Below are 22,577 nucleotides of genomic sequence, written 5' to 3'. Positions count from 1 at the left end.
GGCGGAGTGGTCGATTTATAAACTCTCCCAGAACGTACGAGCGTTCGATGGGAAAACGTCGCGTCGCCAATACCGATAGGCCTGGCTCCTTTGTTTTTCTACTAATTAAATTGCCCCGCGACCCTTTTACTCCTCCTCCCTTCAACCCTTCGGGGCAACCGACCATCGTTTGAACTTTTCTCCTCGCCGACGATTCGAAGGGTTTCGTCATCGGTTTCGCGAGATAGACTAATTAATTACCGTGGAAGTGGCCCGTTGATCCTGCAGCCCCGTCAAGGAGATTTAACTCCGCGGCTTGGCAGTTGATTTGCCGCTCCGCGCGATGCTTGTTTCTATCCCCTTGATCGGCCAACGTATCTTTTTTCGCGTGTATCGATTCGGAAATCAAAGGGACACTTCATCCCCCGGACGTTTAGACAATTTTTCATTTTGTAACAGATAACATTTTATTTATTTTGTACGTGTGTTTCGAAACGTTGTTTGGATATCTTTTGTAACTTGCGTAGGCGTGAATGAAACGAGTGGTTCCGCTTTAAGGTTTCCCCCTTAAAGTCGAACAGTAGCAACGAAATGTGGCATAATTCTCGAATTCAATCGACGATCTTTGTAATATTTATTCCACTGCCCGATGGAGTTGGAGTTTATGGAGTTCGGTGAAGACGCGCACGAAAATTGAGTCGATCGTCGCGATCGCGTATGGTCTATAAATAGTGACACCTATGATGGAAGGCCTTAAACGAGATGATATGGCCTCTGATCGACCCAATCAATGCATCCACTAAATCATCGTCTAAACTGACAGCCGCGACACAGCTAGTTAATGTAGACTGCGGTGGAACAGTTGTGGGCGACCGGAAGGGGCCACTCATCCAACGATCGGTGATGCATAGCATCTTCATAGGATCGGGAACCATTGCGTGCTGCTCTCTGTTCAAACTATGGAGAATTACTATACCGAATATTAATTAAATACGAGAAATTCATGGTAAACGTATAAATAGTAAGGCTGTCCAAAGCCTGGGAAAGGAATGCGTAAATTTTCGGGCGCAATAGAGAGCCAATTGTATCGAGAAATTGAGACGAAGATCCAGCGTCGGTGAAGGCAGCGTGGCTCGTATCAGATAGGAAGCAAATAGAAAGAAACTGTCTCGGAGCGGAAGATGAACAATCGTAAAATCCGAAACAGGCGGCCGAAGGGCGCCTAAAAGGATCCCTGGCTGCGATAGGGCAGAGATGGCTTAATGCCACGGTGTCGAGCAATCGGGTATCGACTTTTCCATTAGCCACAAAAGTTGTGGTCACCGCAACGACGAAATTGGCTATACCGAAAGGGACGTTTGCGCCAAGGTGATGTCGCCAGCGTCACAGGAAACGCTCGAACGACGAGGGTGGACGCAGGCGGCGAAGACACCGCGCCGACGGACAGCAGGAGGGTGACATTAATTCTCATAACATTTTACGAGGCGGTATCTGACCTGTGTGAAGTCCTTCCGACGCCCAGAAGCACGGTTTAGGAGTCATAACTCCCAATCACCTTAAGACATGCAGTCGCGAGCAATTCACGCAGGCTCCGACTGACCGTTCTTCGTTGAACATTGGTAGGGTTGCTGGAGGAGCTCTGCTTCCGACAGTCTTCGCGCTATTCGGAAATTATACGTTTCGAGCTGTCTAAACGGTCACGCTTAGGTGTGTTTCATTTGCGCGGGGAGACGGTGGTATTTCTTACTGGCTTTTCTTTTCTTGATAGTAGCAGAATCTAGGTATGAGAGATTCCAGGTAAGAGAGGCTAAGAGTAGACATATTAGCACGTTGACCTCCACGTCACCCATATATAAATTTTCACTAAGAAAATAAAAAGTTCGTTCTAAAGATTAGGTGTTGACACTACACCTACCGCGACCGATCGAATGATCCTTTCCAAACTTTTGTGGACAATTCTTATATATTCTTATACACAAAATTATATCTTATATATTCTTTTATATTATGAAATATTTTTGGATTCGATTGAAAAAAGTGTTTCTAATACCAGCCATTAGATCAATCCTAATAAAAATAAGTTCGGATTGTAGGTAGATTAAACAAAAAAAAACAAATCTAAACGCTAACGCTCATATTAGATCGCACACCTTTCAATTGTACAGGAACAAAAATTTTAGCTTCATAAGTATCTCTCTGTTAATTCTACGTTAGAACTGCACAAGATAACACAACGGCAGGTTAGACGCGATAACGACCAGCGTCTGGTCTAAGGGTGAATTTCCATTTCACGTGACGTTTCCCTCTACCCTAAATTCTTTGGTTCGTGACAGCATCGTTTAACCACGCGCTCCCACGAAGTATCGACCTCATTATCGGGAAGTATCACCGGCAATGAAACGTAAGTCGCCAAACGCGCAGCGGATCCCAATGAAAAGACAGCCAACGGTAGACTGGGTGTTCATTACGGGTCGGCTGCTATAGGAATCCATTAATGCGTGAGACGTTGCTCGCGATGAAACCGAGCATAATGCGGCAGCACCTCGTATCTACGAGCGGCCGGCACGAAGAGGGGGGACAGAGGGTTCGGTGGAACGTGCCTCGTTAAGGGAAACACAGGACACAGGGTGTAAGGGTGGCCCCGAGGCAGGGGGTGTGCGTCGTCGTTAAACCGTACCAGGAATATCGCCGTTCAATTTCGTTGCTCGCTCTTCAAAAAAAAAAAGAAAAAAAAAAGAAAAGAAAAAAGGAAAAAAAAAGCGGGAAAGAGAGAAGGAAACGGCCCCCACTGCTCGGCGTATCGGTCGACCGGAGTTCTTTTTGATCTCGCTAAAGAATTCATTAAGTTTTGCGGCCGCGGTTAGGTATTAATATGCGAAGGTGGAAAATACAACGGGGGAGGGAGCGTTTTATGCTCGCCTGAGCACGAGCCAGCCAGTAGAGAGGCAGGTGGATCTCTTTTCTCTGCTTTTCCTTTGTCTGCCGCTTTTTCCTTTGCCGTGCTATCGCGCGAATGTCTATTGATGGCTCTTTGATATTCGCGGCTTCGTCACTTTATTTAAGTGTACCCTGTCTCGATACGTGTCGCGGATTTTACCGCGAGTCTCGCTTCTGCGGAGGAGGATCTATACGATCGTCTACACGAGATGAATCTATAAACACCTATTAAATTACCGTATCTAAATTACCAACTGTTTCACTCTCGTTTATTCGGTATGATTCACGTAACACAAAATGGCTTTAATAAACACCTTCGCAAACAAAAAGTACGTACGAATATTAATAGAATCGACTGTATCAATAAGGGTCTATGATAACTCGACCCCTTGTCCTACAATTTACTCCGAGACCATCCGTGCTATAGTTAAAGCTAAGTATAAAGTCACTCGTGCACGTTCATACGAAGTGCCTGAATCGTGCTTCGACTCAAATTCCTTATCACATGTTCCACACGTTGTTACAAGTTACGTTGCATAGCGACGTTTACACTCGAAGAAGAGAGTCCAGAGTGTCCAGTGTCGAATGTGCGCGAGATCATGACAAGGAGCGTCCAATATCCCGACTTTCTTAAAAACTTGATATACCGAGACTTCTCGCGCGCTGATACCCGACGATGAAGGTGGCCCAGAAAATGTTGGCCGGACGATAGAGATCGGATAGAGGACGGGGGAGGGAAGTTTAGGTTGCTTCACGCTGCTGGAGTGCATTTGGCCATCAAATAACATCGGCAGCGCCTATAACCGGCTTACGTACCGACATAAAGTCGGCTTGGGCTTCTCTTACTTCCACGGTCTTTCCTCGCCATCTCGAACCACTAACTCGTGATCAGACCGCCCGACCACGACCGAACTACCGTCGTATCAGAAGTTGCGGCTCTTGGGGGGCTTAAGCTCGCGATATCAGTTGATTGGGTCTGGAAAAGTATCGCCCGAAAAGGAGATTCGTTTTCCACGTTAGTTTCACGATTGCTCGACTTTCATCCCATGGACCGAGGCAGCGTGGATTTTACAGAATATCTGCTCGAAATGGTTTCGTTCGTTAACTATTTGCAGTTTTCTGATTGCAGTACATTTCCGTCGAGCCTCGCTCGACATAGGAACGCAAAGGGTTAAATTTTATTAAAAACATTCCTTGCTGTGTAGGAAGCGTCGTTAATTACCGAAAATATGATCTACCTGAATCATGGCGTCCAGGGGCTAATGCACCGGTTTAGGACACCTGCTTCTGCCTCGTATCCATTGGCAGTTTGGCTTTCCCAATTAAACTTTCCGTGCTCTTCGGGCGGCTATACTTTTCAGGATTAACCCAGATAAGGTTTTGGCTCACGACTAACTTGCGGGTAATACGTGTATCCGGCGTATTGGAAGGAAGGACCAATAACTTGCCAATATCGGCACTACTGGCGCACTGAGCGCAATATAAACGTTTATGACCCAGTGTGCGTCCATTCGAACCCCTGGCCACGCTACACCCTGTTCAATCCACTGCTTTTCCGGCAGAGGCTCTCAAAGTAAATCCGTATCGAGGTCTGACGGACTGAAAATAATCGAAATTTATTATTCTCCAAGTGGTCGCTCTGGATATCGACTGAAGATTCATCACATCATCCCCTTATATATTAGTCGTTATCTTTAATTAACACTAATCAACATTTCATTTGTATGTATTTTTATTGAGATTTATCAAATGACTGGTCCGAATACACTTACTTCAATTGAATGCAAGAATATCTCACGTCATCGCGAATTCAATAATACACGAAAGAATTGTGTGTACACCAAAGTTTGAAAACAGTCATTTGATCTCTAGTGACAGATTTAGTGTTAATTAATCACTAGAATCCAATCCCGACAACTCTACCTTCCAGAATGAAACCGTGGAAACTCGCCTAAACAGCCATCGATATCACGACGGAAATGAGAGCTGCTGCGTAGATAAGATCCACGCGAGAGAGTACGAAAGAAGGGTGAGTATCGGTAGCCAACGGTGGCCACAATAGAAACCGCTTCTGTCTCGTTCCTTCGACAACCCTGGTAGTCGTCGACGATAGGTAGCTTCCTATCCGTTGCTCTTTCGCTGTACGTGGGACTCGTGCTTGTGTCTGGGACACTTAATGTTTCTCTATCTATAGTGGTCAGGACGAGACAGTCTGGTATATTGTTATATACGACATTGTGGAGGGCCTGGAGGCAAGGAACGAACGAAGAGTGGAGCCATGAGAGATATCGCCAACCACCAATTACAGGCGACCAAGAGTTATTGAAAAGATTTCCCCACGGGAGAAACCCCGTGGAATCGCGCTTTCGTACAGCTAATGAACACTGATTACAGTTCAGCGGACGCTCGTCGATGATTTGTGGTCGGATCGTGATCCGCGTCAAGCAATCATCTTACGCGTCACCCTATTACAGCCTGGCTTCCGTTGTCTTCCTTCATGTAAAATGGTTTGTGGATCGAACTCGACCATGAAAATCTCTTTCGTCGACCACTCGCGTCGACGTATTTTTTACCCTTTACTCTCGACGACGGTTTCATTACAGGGAGCTAGCAATTTACGACGACTAAATTCTTCTTCTATCGTGATTTGAGGGTCGTGGAAATAAAGTATCACATTTCTATGTACTTCGAAGCGTACCGATTTACAGCTTGGAAACCTATTTATACGTGAAAATGTTGTAACAAATATCGCGACTCGAGAATTCGAGTAATCTTACGCCAATGAGACGTATATTAATTATTCCTTTTTGGTTACACCTTCGTAAAATTTCTCCCCCAAGACGCCATCAATTTCGTCCCTTTTCCCTCCGAAAAGACGTCTTCGACTCGCGGAATGGAAATGTCTCGTTTTACGATCATCATATTTATAAATGTAACCATGGATCCTTCCCCGTAAAGCCGATGAAAGGACCCTGTTAATTGGGAATACTGATGGCACCGAGAACGAGAACGATATTCGGATCGATTTCGAGGGCGTCCTCTTTTCGCCTATCCCCGCGTCTGGCCTCATCTTCCCAGCCACCCACGCAAGATCATGGTGCCGGATAAGACCCGTGGGACGCTGTCAAAGGGAGCTTATATTTATGAGACTTTCGGCAAACAAATGGATAAATCTAATATCTCGGAAGCGGAACGCCGAAGCTCCTTGAGAAGCTTGGTGTCCTCCTGCGGATTCCAGCCTCTCTAACGCGCTACGGGGAAGTCAGCGAGCTTTCTTTAAGATTGATAATCTTGGAATATCTTCTGCCAACAGATGAATATTCAATGAAAGTGTGCGCCAAGAAATTTCAGCGCGTCGGCTTCGTACGTTTCAAAGGTGGAAATATTGCTTACCTTCTATTCCTTTCATTTCAATCGTATTAGTCTTTGGAAGAACAGTCGATTTCTCGAATCGAGACGGTACCAAACGACGCTGGCTCCGACCTTGAATATTGCCAAACACATGTTCAAGTCTTGGTGGCAGAAAAAGCAGATTCACGAGCTCGAATCCAACATTGTGCACAGTATGCCAACGACATTTGAACAGTCTTCAGCGGCGGGTCTCCGAATCACGGACACCCGCTGCTGTTTCGTTCTCCGGCGCCATTAAAGCTGCCATAAAAGAAGTGGCGGGGCGGCAACGAACGAGTCCCGATGGCGAGAACGTCCAGCGAAATTTGTCAGTATTAAATAAATAACCCATAAGGTGGAACATCAATCCGCCGCAGAAGCATTAACGCCCGATATAAGGGAGCGAGGTAACGGCTGTTATTTTTCATACACCGGCACCATCTTGTATACGAGCTTGTGCTGTTGCGTGCCATGGGTAAAGGATGTCTTTTTTTCACCCATTCTCTCTTCGTCTCCTTTGAAGCTTTTACGAGCCCTGCCTCCGAACCGTATCGCAAGTTACGTCGTAGATCAAACGTGATGTGTCTATTATGACGGAAATGCTTAAAGGCACGTTCAAACTGTAGGGTTCGACGAAAGAGGCCTGGTGGACGCCGAAACTTTAATACTTTCGTTTAGAGTAACGTAGCGTCGGCCATACTCAAGAACGAGTCAAACGATAATCCGAATCGTAGAGTATGGGATTGATCGTGTAGAAAATGCGATCGACTGTGGATTCGAGTCTCGTGCCTTACTTTTCGTTTAGACTCCTATAATAAAATGTTCGGACTAAAACCAACTAGTCCAAACTATAAATCCATTCGTTTTAGGGACATTAAGGCTCCGCCTGCCCAACTCCCTTATAAATAAAAAGTATAGTGTCTTAACTGCTGCAATCGCCCATAAAAGAAAAGCAACGCGTCAGTCCATAGAATAATCAGTCGACGCCCCACGAGCAACCGCGACCAGCTCCAAATGGTTCTTTACGAGCAATCATGGGCTCAACACATGGGATGTCCAAGTCCAGTTGCTCAGAGGGTTCGAACGGTACAAAAGGACCACCAATGATGGCGGGCGCCGGGCAAAAGCCGCTACCGCTGCCTAAAAAGATGCAGCATGCGAAAAGGAAAGACCGTGTGCGATGAGGCGATATACAGCCAGAGGCTGCGGCGAAAACGAAAAGCGAAATCTCCGCATGGAGCACGCGCGGAGGGGACGGAGTGGTGGGACTGTCGATACAAGGAGTCGATTGTGAGTTGAAAGGCACCGCCGATTCCACAACGAGGTCCCCTCGAGATGCACATTGGTGCACAGTGGTCGACTTGTGCTTGCGATACGATTCCACCGCCGAGATTACGTGGTCGCGCGACCAGGCTCGAACGACTACCGCCATCCCTATTAGCTGCCTCTTTGATTGGGTGTATTTAATAGACAGAACGACGCGCATATTAATCCCTGCTTGCTACCGACTTTGAAGGTATTTCGAGACACTCACGGAACTTCGTGTTCCCTCAGACACGCACAGGGTTTACCACGATGATCGACCATATTTTTTTAAATATGTATATATGTTATAGTTTCTAAAAAAGTTCGTTTTTTTAAGAAGCATTCAAATATACATTGAATACATCAAAGACAAGTGACGTCTCGCAAAGTCGAATAATGTAGCAGCAACATTCACGCGTGTCCGTTGTTTGACGGCGTATTCTGTAACCTAGAAGGGGCAAATTTCGAAAATGGATCAAATCAGGGCAAATGGTTTTGCTCTCCTGCGTATTCAACAGCCATCGTAAATTCTCACCTCTCACATTGAAACTCTTAAACACGGAAAGGTAACGCACAGTCTTCGACGCTTCAAAACGAACCAATCTCTTCGATTAACGTTTCTACTAATTTCTAATTGTTTCGGAATAAATACTTCGAAACTTGCACCAGCCTTCCAACGCTAATAATAATTAATGTTTCTTTTAACTTCCAGCTCGTTTCCGAAAATATGCTTTCCTCGAGAGCTTCTTCCCCGAAGTATGCAGCAAGCTGCGATTCCTGTTCCTCTGTAAAAGCGACCCACGGTCAGGAAAGCGCGAGATTTCGACACACACTCCCGAATTCTTTCTTCGGCAGTAACGCATACCTCAGAATAAAACCCTCAACCGCGGAGGTTAACTCGGAAACTTACACCGTGGTATACTCGACGACCCTTCACTTGAAGAAAATCGACAAGAAGTTCACTTTCGCGAGGATCTTCGACCGTGACACGTCGCAGGCCGATTTATTCGATCGCAGCGTGCGTCAACGCGTGGTAGACTTCCTTCTGGGAGAAAGTTCAACGATCGTGGCCTATGGAGCCTCCAATTCCGGGAAGACGTACACGCTGTACGGGACGGCCGAGTCGCCTGGAATTTTTCCGCGAAGCATCGAATTCCTGTTCTCCTCGGCGAACTGCACATTGGTGCCATGGTACAAAGCCACCGACGACAACCAAGTCGTTGCTCTGGTCGAGAACGAGCAGCTGCAAGAGGAGCAAAGCAAACTGAGAGTGCTAAGATCGAGCATGCTCGGGAAAGACGAATTCGCGCAGGCTCGATCATCCCTCGACAATTCCGCTCCTCTGATTCCAGAATCGGAGGAACGAGAGTTTTATGGAGCTGAATCTATGTGCTCCGTTTGGCTGTCGTTCGCTCAGATCTACAACGACAACGTTTACGACCTCCTGGTCGTCAACGATCGAGAGAGATGTCCCCTGAAGCTGACAACGCGCAGGGACGGTTCGACCTACGTGAAAGGCTTGAAGTCCGTTCACGCGATCACAGGTCTGGAGGCCTGTCAGTGGCTGATCTTGGCGCAGTCGAGGATGGCGGTGGCTACGACGGAGTTGAACGATTCGAGCTCCAGATCTCACACCTTCGCGATAGTGAGGCTGCTGAAGTACCAGAAGAAGAACGCACCGAACGAGGTGCAAGTCAGCACGTTGACGTTCTGCGACGTGGCTGGCGCAGGCCGCTTCAATAGGGTCAAAGAGACCAGCACCAGCCTCACGGAGACGACGAGTATAAAGAACAGTTTGCTCGTGCTTGGAAGATGTTTGAAAAGCGTGTGCGGCAGTGACCAAGCCGTCGCGCCTTTCCGCGAATCGAAGCTGACGAGGATCCTTCAGAACGCTTTAACTGGTCGAGAGAACATCAGCTTCATGGTTACCGTCGACGTTGAAAGCAATTTCTCCGCGGAGACGCTGAACGCTTTAAATATTTCTAACATTGCTAGAAGGCTGGGGGGTGGATTCAGGGTGGATTTAAAACGAGGCTCAGAGGTGACGCCACGGTGTCCGAAAATGGCCTTCCTGCCCCCTATCCTGCACACTCCAGAGAAAACTGTCACTCTCGAAGAGCACGAGGCGCTTAAACGACAGAACCAGAGACTTATCGAGGAGCTGGAAGCTTTGAAAGTTGCCACGTCGAGGCACAAGGTCGACAAACAATCGCAGACTGATTCGTTTAACCCCTGCGAGGACTTGCAGGAACAGAACGAGATATTGACGAAGAAACTCGAAGCTTTGGAACGCGATCGAGTGGAGCACGAATTGAATATTCGACGAGAATTGATGGACCAGTGTTTGAAGGCTACCAAGGATCTGGAGGACTCCTGGAAGAAACGCGTCCAGGAAATCGAATTCGAAGGACGGGACTTGCTGAAGTGGTCGGTGGATCACGTGGAAATGTTTTACAAGGAACGCATCAGCAATCTCATGCACGGCAAGAAGAGGAGGAGGAGCGACAGCGGCGATGATAGATCGATCTACGAGGATCTCGAAAGTGAAAACGCGCAGATTACTTCGAAAGCGATAGCTCTTAAGGAAATGGTGAGCAGTTTGAAGTCCGAGAACGAGGCTCTCGTCACGGAGAGGAATAAATGCAGCTTCGAGCTCGCCTTTGTTAAAAAGAAACTGATAGATTTTCATAATATCATTCGGAACTTCCCTGGATTCTTCCTGAACGTTGAAGAGAAAATGAAACGCGAGTGTTTGAACGAAACAGTGGACAGCTGCGGTGAAGAAGCCAGGATGGAAGAAGAATTACGCGAAACTCTATTGGCGTGGGAAGAAACTTCAGGTAGAGCGAAAGAACTCGAAGATGAATTGTGCGAGAAGGTGAACCTCGCGGAGAGTTTGCAACTCCAGGTGGAGTTGTTGAAGAAGGAGATGGCAGAATTAAAGGAGTGTCACGCCAATTGTGAGAAATACAAGTTCGTCGATGACTCGGCTCGCAAATCCTCCTCGGTTTACAACGACTTCTTCTGCAGTGGCGACGTTCGGGAGTCTGACTTGGTGACGCAAGCCCACGTGGACACCAAACTGGAGCACTACTTTAATTTCGACTCTAAAAAGAAGAAAATCTCTTTGAACGACTCGTGCACGGACAGGTGCTTCGAGAACATCGAGATCACCGAGCCAACTATCAGATCCCACTACGACAGCATGAAAGAAGACTCTGGCATCGACTCCAGCTGCAGGAGTCGCAGATCGACCAGCGTCAGCGACAGTTTGATGCTTCAAGAGTCCAAGGAAACTTCCTTTCCCTTGGAAGAATCTCTTTCCTTCAAAAATCAGAGTTCGCTGCGCGAGCAACTAGAGGCATTGTCTCTGAAATGTAGAACGGAACATCTTCCCAAGATCGAGGAATTGGAAAATGAAGCGTCGGCGAAAACTTTGGAGCTGAACGAGCTGAAGGACAGACTCGCAGGAGCGCAAAGCGATCTGTCCAGGGTGCACCAGCTGCACGAGAAGGTCAACGAACTCGAAACTGTCCTCCAAAAGCGCCAGCAGGAGAGGAACGATTATCGCCAACTATTTCAAAAGTACTTCGAGACGCAGTCGATGCTGGAGATTAAATTACAGCGCTTGTCCGTGGAGATTCGACGCAGGGATCGCGAGCTGATCGCTCTGGAAGCGGAAATCGAAAACGCGAGCTCGACGAACTCCGCGAACAATGAGAACCTGCAAGCGGTGAGCAAAGAAATCAATGAATCGAAAGAAGCCATGCACGATATGAAAATAGAGTTGGCGTGTTCCGAGGAAGTTCGAAATCACCTGGAAGAAGTGTTTCAAAAAGAAATCGCTAATCTGCAGTTACGTTTGGGTAGTTTCGTGGCGAGCACAGGTTTCTTGAACCAGATATGCAAGGAGAACAAATTCAACAAGGAGGAAGTCGAGGGTCTGAGACTGCAATTGCTCGAGAGAGAAAAAGAGATCGACCTGTTCAAAAGACACAAGGATGAGATGATGAATAAGTACGAACGTTTGGTGGAGCAGTTGCGTTTCGAGATTGGCAAAAGGAAAGATCAATCGACGAATGTTTCCAAGAGACACTCGAAATTCGCTGGGACGAAATGCGGAAAATTTAAGTTTTCTCATCTACCAATGATTAGAGGCAGATCAGCTGCCTGGTTGCCTCGCACGAGTAGAAAAATCGATGACAAGGAATCCGACTCGATGGTCTCCAGGTGTTCGACTGGACAACATCGATGCGCTCGGTCCTTGCGCTCGTACTCGCAAGATAAGACCGAAACGTTTGACACTAGCAGTATGTGCAACACCGAGAGATCATATTCGGTACGTACAGAGTCGCAATTTCGTGGTTGTTTAGCTTGATTTTATTTTATTCTATGCTAAAACTGAAGAAAATATTAACACGTTGATCGGCGAACTACTCGTGTAAATTTCTAAAATTCGCAATGGGTGACGTGACGATCAACGCGTTAAACTTCTTCTAACGAGCTGCTTCTAACATCGTTTTCTCACGCCTTACATTTTATAGTTTTCAATGCTCCAGACAGAAGACAGTTGGGGGTTGAAGAACTTCGAGCTGCGTCAGACCCAGAGCGATGCTTCCGACTCTTCGGAAGTGACCTGTAGATGCGGTATCGGCTTCAGGGATGCTCGAAGGCTGAGGCGAATGTCAGGCTGGATGAGAGTGAGAAGAATGGTCGCACAAACCGAGCTTTTGTGTCAAACGAGGAAGGAGCACGTCTGCATCAACGATTCCGAAACGGAGGTTACATAATAACTGGTTGGAGGGGTTTGTAAATAATTTTGAAACGTTACTATTTAAGATTTTTCGGGATCCTCTTTTATAGGACGTTACGTGTTGGTATTATTGTTTTCTGATGTTGTCATGTGCCACGGTATGGAGCAGTAGCTGCTGTTATACATTCCAGAACAGTTCGATATTCCACATTTTTCAGGTTAAATAAAGAGAGAAAAAAAAAACTTGATGGTTCGGAATGTGCATTCAGAATTTTGAAGCCTCTTTCGAAAGACCATGTAGGGTGGCGTCGATAGGAGCCATTACGTTATTCATCGGGAGGACAAGAAGAAAGGAACGTCACGCTGTAACCGAATTATCGGCTGGCAGTATTATCGGTGTATCGGGGGTTCCCCTGAGACGAGATCTTGTGTAATGGCAAAACGTGGTTCCGACGTTCGTTACAATAAGCCCGACGCCCCCGTAGAGCAGGAGAAACCTGTTTAGTTGGCTCGTACAAGGGCGGACCCTGGTCGGGATTTTATTGGCAATATGCTATAATTTCCGACATTAGATGCCGCTGACGCTTTCTGGCTCTCATTATACCCGGCTGCGTCCCTACATGTGATCTTTTCGCGAAAACGTCGCCCGTCCCCGACCTTTTGCGGATTCTGATATATGAAATTATGACGAGGGACATCGAAATGGAACGGTACGTCCTTCCCGCCCGCGATCGCTCAGATTCTGATGGTATTACCGAGGATGGCTCGTAATGGGAAAGACGAGATAAATGAAACGGAATGAGCGAACGCGTTATTTCAACGTCCCGCTGCGGGGAAATTAGGAGACCGATTTCTATGGCCGTCCGATCGTTTCGTTCGAGGGATGGGCCGCGATTTTATCGCGGTAATAAGCGACGAGTGAGACATTCGATTTAGACATTCATTCGTGACGTTAATTCGACCGAAAAGTTAAAAGTGTGGTACACGAATCGTGGAATAGTTTCGTATTTTTATTTCGATTATTTTAATTAGCTGTACCAGGTCACGCATTGCCGTGGCTCAGTCTGGTTAAATGGAAAAGAAAGAAGAGAAAAAGTACACGAGTCCAATATATTAAATTAAAATGAAAATAAATCGAAACTGATCAATCAGAAGAAAATGTCAATTATACTCGAACTGAAGCAATGAAAGTATTAACAATCTATGAAACAATAGAAGATTTAATTTCCATTTTTATTTATAGATTTATTTATATAGATTCCGCTGTAATTGGAGTATTTTCGGGAACGCAATCGCCATTTTCTGGTTCACCTTTCCCGTCGCTGATTTCTCCGGTAAATGTACCGCGAACTTTCCTCTTTCAATTGGCAATAAGGTTTGATCGTCGCGGGAAATATCATCCAATTTCCTTTCTCTCCCGTCTGGGCTACATTGCTGGTGTCCGGCTACCCTCTAACTACACCATCAGCTGCCCCCTCACGCCACCCCATTTACGTCAGTCGCTAGTTAAAAATAAACTGGAACCGGTTCTTTTTCATTTCTCGAAATTTTATCGCCGTGGTACCATTATTGGATAGCCATTCTTCTTTCATTTCCAGATAATCCATATTCGCTGGACCGTCCATATTTATTTTTCCTTTTAAGAGGGTCAATTCTCTTCGAATAATTTAAATTTTCTTCTAAAGAAATCTTCTTTCTAAATTCTTTCTAAAGAATCAACAAAAAAAAAAAAAAAAAAAAAAATACAGATGCAAACAGCGAATTGGGGTGGAACGATTTTTACACCTGTTCATTCCTGTTTCGCGAGAGCGCGCAGCTTTTCCCGGTTTCTCAGCGTTTTCATCGGCGCGAACGCAGCAAATCGAGCGGATTAAATACAGCGTGGCTCATCAGGAGGGACTATGGCACGCGGTGGATAAATCGCGATTGCGTAATATCGCGCGAGTAGAATTGCGTAAAAGCAAATATGCAATAGACTACCCGAACGTCCTGTATTGTACGATTGTCTCCTTTCTCCACGCCGCGTTTCCCAGGAAATGCCTGCCTTGCATTTCCCGGCATTGTAACCACCCCGTCGAGTTCGGAGTATTGCCAGCCTCAACGTTTGAATTGCATTACCTATTATTGCTTATTGTTCGCCGCTCGCTTCGTATGCTACGCTTCCCATTTCTGTTACGCTAGTTCCCCTCCCCCGCGCACTTCTTGGTCAACCCCTTCTTCAGCCTTCGCGCGTTTCTTCCTTTTCGACCTCGCGAAACTTATGTACTGGGTGTCGCAGGTACCAGTGGCTTGGTAGTCGATACGAGAAGAAAGACTCGAGGAAATCTATCGAATTTAGAAATTAACCCTTTTAGACTTGCATTATTTCTTTTTTTCGTATTAGCTTGGACTAAAATTAGTATGGAAAAAATAAAAAAAAATCCTAACTGTGATCGCTAGGTTCAAAAGGGTTAAACATAAATGTTTAGTGTTTGAACATGTTTATTTCAACGGTTGCTTAATATCGAGCGATGTTTCTCCACGAATAGGAACACGCGAAGCCAAAGAGACAAAGCTCCCCGACGGGTGGCTTCAAATGAGACGTCATTGATCTAATTCACGCGGTAAATGACTCGAGAAATATAATCCATGCCTCTTGCCTCGAACTTTGGAAATTTCTTACTCTTGCCGCACTCGTAGCGGTTCGAGCTCCTTACATGTTCGTGCGTCTTTGTCTCGGGTCTGGCTCCTTCGTCAGCGTCAATCCCAGGGAGAGCAGGGGTGGCATTGTCGCGTTGAAATTGTGCGTAACTATGACAATAGTTCGGCAGGATTGGCGAAATTAATGAAAACTCGCGCGGGAGTTTGGGAAGAAGGGGTGAAGAAAGGGATGAAATCCTCCGCAGGGATCAGATATTTCGGATGAAGAAGGAAGAGGAGAGGAAGGATCGGTTAATCGTGACAAATACTGATCCGGGATTGCCGAATTATAAACTAATGTCTTGAGGAAACTTTGCCCCAAATGGCTTTCTCTCCCCTTCTTCCCAATTACAACCCCCCGATTGCCGGGCCAACGTTCCGGCGCAGGCTGCGCTTCGCTAGTTTTCAAAACTTATTGGAAATAACCGTAAGGCGAACGAAATCTATGTACCACGTATTATTTGGCAGGATCAAGAAGGAAATCAACTATTAATCCTTTTTATCTGGTCCGCAGATGGAAAAGAACTCAACCCACGAAGGGTTAAAGAGTTCTTTGCAACATCCTCTTTACTTCCCTCTTGGAAAACTCTTTACAACGCAATAATAGAAACACAAATCAAATAGAAAAATCACTAAACTAATGAATAGAAACGCGCGTTTTGGAAAACTTGGAAAGATCGTGGGTACGACTAGACAAGTCATTATCCCCGGTCCGATGGTAGTTACCACTAAATAATTTTCGCGTAGAAGGGCCATCCAACAGTCCAGCGGCAGATGTAAATTCTCCCCGTCCCCGTCGCGCTGCCCTATGAATTCCGCACGAGTGTCCGACCTTTCCCAGGGATGTGTGTTGAGCAGCTGAAGTGGAGATTGAAGTGAAATATGAAAATCCGGGCAGCGCAAAGCCAGTCGCTGGCTGACGCCGGCGTTTTCGTATTGAGCACGTCGCGTTTAACGAGCCGTATAAGACAGAAAAATATAGGTAATGAACGTGAATACAGGACGGGACTTTCTTTTAAACCGCGTTCGCCAGCATTCACGAAAATCGCTCCTCGTTCCTGTGGAAAAGCACGAGCGAAACGGACCCAGGCATCCCGCTGGTTATACTCCTTTCCTTTTCAATGTTATTCCGACAAAAATTCTCGCTCGCCTATATTTTTAATTAAAGTCATTTTGCCGGGTTACACGAGTATGTGGAATTTATTAACGGGGAGCATATGCTCGTCCGCTCGCACCGAACTGGTTCGTCGAAAATCAGAAAGATACAGCGTTCACGTTTCGCTTCAGCTTTTCAAATTTTCGCATTTCCGTGCTACCTTTCCGCGGAAAGCATCGGATAGCGTGTCCCGGAGGATACGATCGTCGTTCGTACCGGAAAATGGACTTTCGAGTAGGTGCTCGTTGCGATCTCTTCAATTTTAAGCGGGGTGATCTACGCGAAGGAAATTTATATACACGGTTCTCCGTTATTAGAAGAAACTGCTTTTAAACGGAAAATCAGTTGACGTAATTAAAAGAGACACGTCCGAATCGCTTTATTCCATGCTGTAGACCAACGTCGTTTTGAAGCGTTTTTCGAATCCTAAACTGTCAAAATTTCATTCCAGCAACTATTTATTTTGACATTAAATTTATTGAAATTATCCTCGTGGAATACACGTAGAACTTGGGTTAGTGTTTCTGGTGCGAAACAAAGAACCACTTACCCCGGGAAATTAGCATCAGCGCTCGAAAATGTAATAACCTCATCCCCCCACCACGCGCAAATGACACCAACTACCCCCATATACGGACGCGGCACAATTATTATGTACACCGGCCGCGCGTTCAATGTGGATACATTTCAGAGTGGCAATTCGCACGATACATTATCCAGTCAGCGCGATTGTCGACCATGCGATTCGCAGTTTCGTTTCAGTCCGCGTAATAACGCCGGGCATTTCAACCCTCGTTCCGTCGCTCCTGTAAGAGGGGGTGGTGTCACCGACAATATTTTCCTTCGACAAGAGACCGTACCGATATTTTGCCCCCCTCTCCCAAACCCCCCTTTTTTCCCTGGTCGTCGCGGCGCCCGCTGACGAAATAACTCATTTCGAGAACGCGAGCCAGCGTGAGGCTGTCGATAGCAGCCACGTCCAGGCAGCACGACAACGTGTAAACAACGACCGCGTCAACTTTATATTATATGTCGAGAGAGGAATCTCGTATCCAGTGGCGTACCCAGGAGGGGTTGCAATGGACCGTACGCATCCCCTTATACAGCTTCTAACCCTGTAAATTTTGTTATATAAAAGCGTGAAAGTGATCTGATATCAAGAGGTAATACGAGGAATAACATTGGTCTCTAATGCAATTCCATGCTGTCCCATCTCTGTCACTGTAAAGAGTCTATGGAAATTTATATAGAGACTTTCGAAATTTATTTGAAATGGTGTGAATATTTATTCTTTCATAATCTATGAACTTCTTCTTCGCTGTGTTCTCCGATAAAATTTTGTAAAGCATTCGTTCGTCCCTGTTAATTTTTAGCTGCACCCCCTTGTTGCATTTCTGGATGCATCACTGGCCATCGGCGAACAACCCTGTCCGCTCGATTTTGGCCGATCCGAGACTCTGTCTCACTTCGATCCCATTTCCCTCTTCACGGTTCTGCCGCGTTGCCTGCCGCCATACTCCCTCTGATTTGCGTGAATTCTTTTTCAGTATGCGGCCACGCGTGTACGTGAAGCTACCGATGATACGACAGGGGAACCTCTCGACACCCGGTCCATATACCTGGCAAGTGACATGAAACAAATCTACCGATACTGGCTGACCCGTAGTTTGCGAGAAAACCGAATGTCACTATATCGCCGCGAATTTTTTTATTTCCGTTTGCAAATTCGTTTCTGCGCAAATTCGTAGGTGCTTAACATTTTCGAAACATAGTCGCGGGCCGATCTCTGCGCGGGAGTCGCGCGGCGTCCATCGAATCCGCGTGACTAATTATCACGTTCCTCCTTTCATCTGTCTTTACCGATCGCGGCGATCCCCGACTCCCTTCGGTCGGGAAACGGCGCATCCGTCTCGGTCCCGCGAGCCACTCGCATCAATTTAAGTTTTTCTCCCGGCCGGACGAAAAAACGGTGCATGATCTTACGATTGTGCGCGCTCACAAAAGCGCCGACACGCCGCTGAAAACGCTCGGATTCTCTTCCCCGCGCTTTTCTCCGTCACTCCGTAACTCCTCGCCCGGTTCTTTTTTGTCGTCTCTCCGTGCTCTGTCTTCTTTTCCTGGTCAATTTGACCCTTTGCGTTTCTTTCTTTCACCACGCGTTTGATGCTTCGCGTTCGCGCCGGTCATTCGACGCAAGAAGCGCATTATGAACCGTAAATGTTGAGACCAGATGCTGAATCCTTCGGCCCTGATCTTTCAAAACACCAATGTACATAGATTTCTGTACCTTTTTCCGCAGTTACCGCTCGGTTCTTGCGCGTCAGCAACAACTGACAACCTGCCCACGCACGGTCAATGTTGTACCGCTGTGTATTGAATCTCTGCGAACGCGAAGCGGTGTGCGTACGCTGAAATTTTGCATGCATCGATTTACAGTATTATTTTTAGGTGGTCGGTACAATTGGTCGATATTTGACTTTTTTGTTTGGAGGCAAATTATAATTCCTCCGATGTTTCATCCCTCTTTTTTCCTATTAATAAAACAGTGAAAGTTTGCAAACCCGAAACGGTGTATGCGTTGTAATTTTATATGCATTGTTTCACAACGTCATTTTCAGGTGACTACAATTGACAATATTTAGCTTGTTTGATTTTCTTTCCAATTTCTAGTTCGAAATATGTTCGCGTACACTCGATTCGCGCAATTTTCTTGATTCGTCGACGGTGACTCCAACGATGTTTTTTAATCGCCGATGATTACCGAGGGAAATTCTTTCGCGCAATTTCCGGTGTATCGTATCCGTCTGCGAATCAACGATTAATAGAAGTCATAGAATCGCGGGCAATACGGAAGAGGAGGATCAAAAGCGAGACACGTTCGTAGGAGCAAATTAGAGGGTGTTTCGAATTGAAGCTGTGAGGGCTGTTCGACGCGGAGAAGGGGGCGGAGGAATGCGGAACGGGGAATGAACAAATGAAATGAAATGTCGCTGCTCTCGACGGGCGAACGAAAGCGAGACGGAGAAAGAGAGATTGTTTGTCGTTACACCCTTCCATCCGTCCCGTACCACCGCTATTCCCAGTTAGACTGCTTATTTGCCTAATTGTGTGGCACACCCGATAAATTTCGACAAATCGTCGCTTTAATTCGCGAGTTTTCTCTATTTTTACACAAGTTTTGTTCCGTGTCGACGCAACGTTACATCAAAGATTCTCGAGTCGACTGGACCGATGACTGGAGGATTTATCGTGATATGAAAAGGATCTTGGAATAACATATGCAAGTGAACGTAAGCTCTATGTGTATATCTCTGAAAGCAAAACGTGTACAATCGGTCTTGTCGTCTAATTTAACGAAGTCTCGAGCAATACCATTGCCTGCAACGCGATACATGTAAATTCATAATACCACTGCGGCGTAGCTCGCGATGATAAGCACGAAGGCAGCCTGGCAAACGTTTCCACGTGGCAGTGGGGCTCGATCGAGGAAAGATTCATCCGCAAAAAAGACGATTCGCGGATCCTCTCGTGGCGTTCCCATTCTGCGGCTCGTTAGAGGGTCAGGATCAATGGGTTCGTCGCGGTGCTCGTAATTTTATGGGATTCCATAACAACGAGCGCATCGTTTGGTATCGAACAGGGGGACCCTGAAGTGGCGGGGCTGGTGGGGGAAGTCGTCTTGTTAAAAGTAGCCCGCCTCATTGCCTCCAATATCTAGTGGTACTGCTCTTCTCTCAGGGTAGCTCGAGAATCGAGCATCTCAATAGCCACTCGAACCTCCTACCAAACCGTCTTGTTACACGTGCACGTGTACGAATTGCGGGCACGGCTTTTGCTTGGAACTGTAACGTTTTGCGAGGACTTTTCTTGCACACGAGGGACGGGGACACGGTTAGCCGAAACATAGACAGTCTACGAATAAATAAATGTTAAAGGGGAGTACTTAGACAAATGGTACTTACTATTTTTGACAATCCTATCGTTTGGCCATTTACTTCTTTCTTACCTCGCCACACTCACACGTCCCCATTGTCTGTCGAAGACCGGTAATAGTTTGTTCGATGCCGAATTCATCAGTCAAATAAATTATCCTTAAAATTAAAGATCAATCTTCCATTTCTCCGTATCTCGAACGGTCGGATGTCTCTAGCATGTCCTGCTTTCTTTGCTGGTCGAAACGATCTAATTCTAGTATTAGGATTGCGGAACAGCCCTAGATTCAAACGCCAGAGCCCGAGGAACAACTTTCCGGGTAGAAACAATCAGATCGAAGAGGCTACAGAGGGAAAGGCCCATCTTCGTCGACGAGGTTCGGGATTACGGTATCGAGTTAACGGAGCTACGGGCTTCTAATAGCCCGGGGCTGCTTATTTCGCATATCAGGCGCTAGCCAGGGCGCGTAACGCTTCTATACGGAGGGAGCAACGGGCCAGCCAACACCTCAAGGCAAAAACGGACGCGTATAAAAATGTGAAATATCACGGGCATTTTCTTATCGCGAAGCCCCGACCATATGTAAAAACGAATAAAACTGTGGTAAGTTGCGTCGAGGGAACATGCCGAGATCGCTTCGGGCCAATAGGACCGAATCTGATTTGTCTGTTTTTGTCTGAATAAATTTAGGACACATATTTCTACGGCAACCTTCCGTTCTGACTTGCTTCCTTGGCCCGCGTCGTCCTATTACATCGAAAGAAACTAGTTCAATATTACAAGATTATGAAGTGGACATTTATTTTTTTTCAATTCAATTTTATATCATTTAGTTCAGTCGTATAGAAACGAAACGTTAGGCTCATATTTTTCGTAAATATTAGCTTGGCAGCCAACGCGTTGATCACTGGGCAGATTAAAGTAGATGTTATTCAATACTTACCCTCGGGGACTGTAGGCATGATCTACAGTACGTGTTTAACAATCCCGAAGTACCCGAGCTATAAAGGGTCCAGTGGGCCCCAACAGACTACTGGTGTCCCTGATAAGAGAACAATGCAAAGAAATGTGAAACAAAACTGTTACGCGACTTTGCACCCTTATAAATAAAATTCACTCGCTCGCTTACTCGCTAAGTCACGTGCAGATACTCAAGTTCTTTACTTTTCCCAAATTAGCATCGTCGAAATCGGTGGAGGGCTCGTGGAAATGCTTCCCAATTGATAAGCCGAGGTACGCTGGCTCCGACGCATTATCGAGTAATTAATGAATAACCGTGGAGAGTGGTCGGCGGGGGTTAAAGCCTGGCGACACGCTCCTTCACAGGGTTACACTTTTCGCACACATCGCTCGCGTCGCACGTACACGCGGAACAGCGCGCGCTGATGATCCGTCAGCGACGCCATAACGTATAAGCGAAGCGATGATAACATCAGCGGCACTTATAATGCAAATTAGGTGGTGACACTCGACTCGGTAACAGAGTAATGTAATGCACGAATAAATAGCAACAACTAGCCGGACCCATCGCGCTGTCAAATGCGTCCTGAACTCTCATAAAGCACCGTTGACTGCACCAATTCGTCGGCGGTGGGCGTGAGTTGTAGGTATGCTTCTGATGGAAATATTGACTATTACGCGCGAACGGGAATGTGTATCATTGAATTGCCACTGCCATAAATATGCCGAAATTCTGCCGGCAACATTTCATACTTTTGATTTATCCGCGCGTGGCTGGACCGCGGTTACACGTAGCCTGGCATCGTGCTCGTTGAGATCCTTAGGACTTTTGCGCGTTTTGACAAACGTTGTCTGCGCCGTAGAGGTGCTGCGTTAACCCATTTGCATCACCGGCGCATGTAGGCGCGCATTTATGGGAGCAAATTACTTTGCCTTCGAATAAAGTATCGACGACGAGAATGAATTTTCCAGGTTTTCGTGTGATGCAAATGGGTTAAGGATCCAGTCGAATGCTGAACAATCGATGTTCATCGGAACAGGTCCTTTGCGAATCTTCCAGAGCAGTTAAATTAGTTATATTTTAACCAGTTTCTTTAATCGGTGCTGCTTTGGCCAGTGTTGTCGGCTTTTAAAATAAGCGTTCGTTCAAACTTCGTTCTTTTTAATCCTGCTAGCTTACTCTCGATGAATCGTGGTTTTATTGTGACCAAGAACGAAGAATCATCCCCGATCGAAAGAAAAGCGGTGGTATCGCGACAAATTAATTTGTTTCCAATTAGACAGTCCTGCATAAAGCCACGTGCTTCCAAGCCTGCGTTTAATGGCCTGAATGAGTATACCCGAAACGTTAAATCCGCGGGACGGGGGGGGGGGGGGGGGGCGGGGGGTGTACCTCGCGTTGAAGCCGAGGGCCCCGTCGCGAAAAGCCGTACCTTCGAACCGAGTATTCCGTAACCGTTTGCATTAGCAATTCAGCGACTTGCA

General features: G+C 46.4%; 1 protein-coding gene across 1 annotated transcript; it reads left to right on the top strand.

The window, feature by feature from the left end:
• Positions 1-7,340: 7,340 nt before the first annotated feature.
• LOC128884568 (kinesin-like protein KIF20B) lies at positions 7,341-12,401 on the top strand. Its single transcript, XM_054138034.1, has 4 exons — positions 7,341-7,479; positions 8,324-8,414; positions 8,467-11,950; positions 12,171-12,401. Exons 1-4 carry the CDS (start codon positions 7,341-7,343, stop codon positions 12,399-12,401), a joined length of 3,945 nt encoding a protein of 1,314 aa, XP_053994009.1.
• The last annotated feature ends 10,176 nt before the right edge of the window (positions 12,402-22,577 follow it).

This window comes from Hylaeus volcanicus, chromosome 1, assembly GCF_026283585.1.
Source record: "Hylaeus volcanicus isolate JK05 chromosome 1, UHH_iyHylVolc1.0_haploid, whole genome shotgun sequence".
Lineage (NCBI taxonomy): Eukaryota > Metazoa > Arthropoda > Insecta > Hymenoptera > Colletidae > Hylaeus > Hylaeus volcanicus.
This window is presented reverse-complemented; position numbering and strand designations above follow the sequence as displayed.

Excerpts from the sequence above, each read along its gene's own strand:
- LOC128884568 (XM_054138034.1), top strand. The coding sequence starts at position 7,341 with ATGGGCTCAACACATGGGATGTCCAAGTCCAGTTGCTCAGAGGGTTCG. Across the intron at positions 8,415-8,466 it reads CTCTGTAAAAGCGACCCACG|TAACGCATACCTCAGAATAA; the intron begins GTCAGGAAAGCG and ends TTTCTTCGGCAG. Across the intron at positions 11,951-12,170 it reads ACACCGAGAGATCATATTCG|ACAGAAGACAGTTGGGGGTT; the intron begins GTACGTACAGAG and ends TCAATGCTCCAG.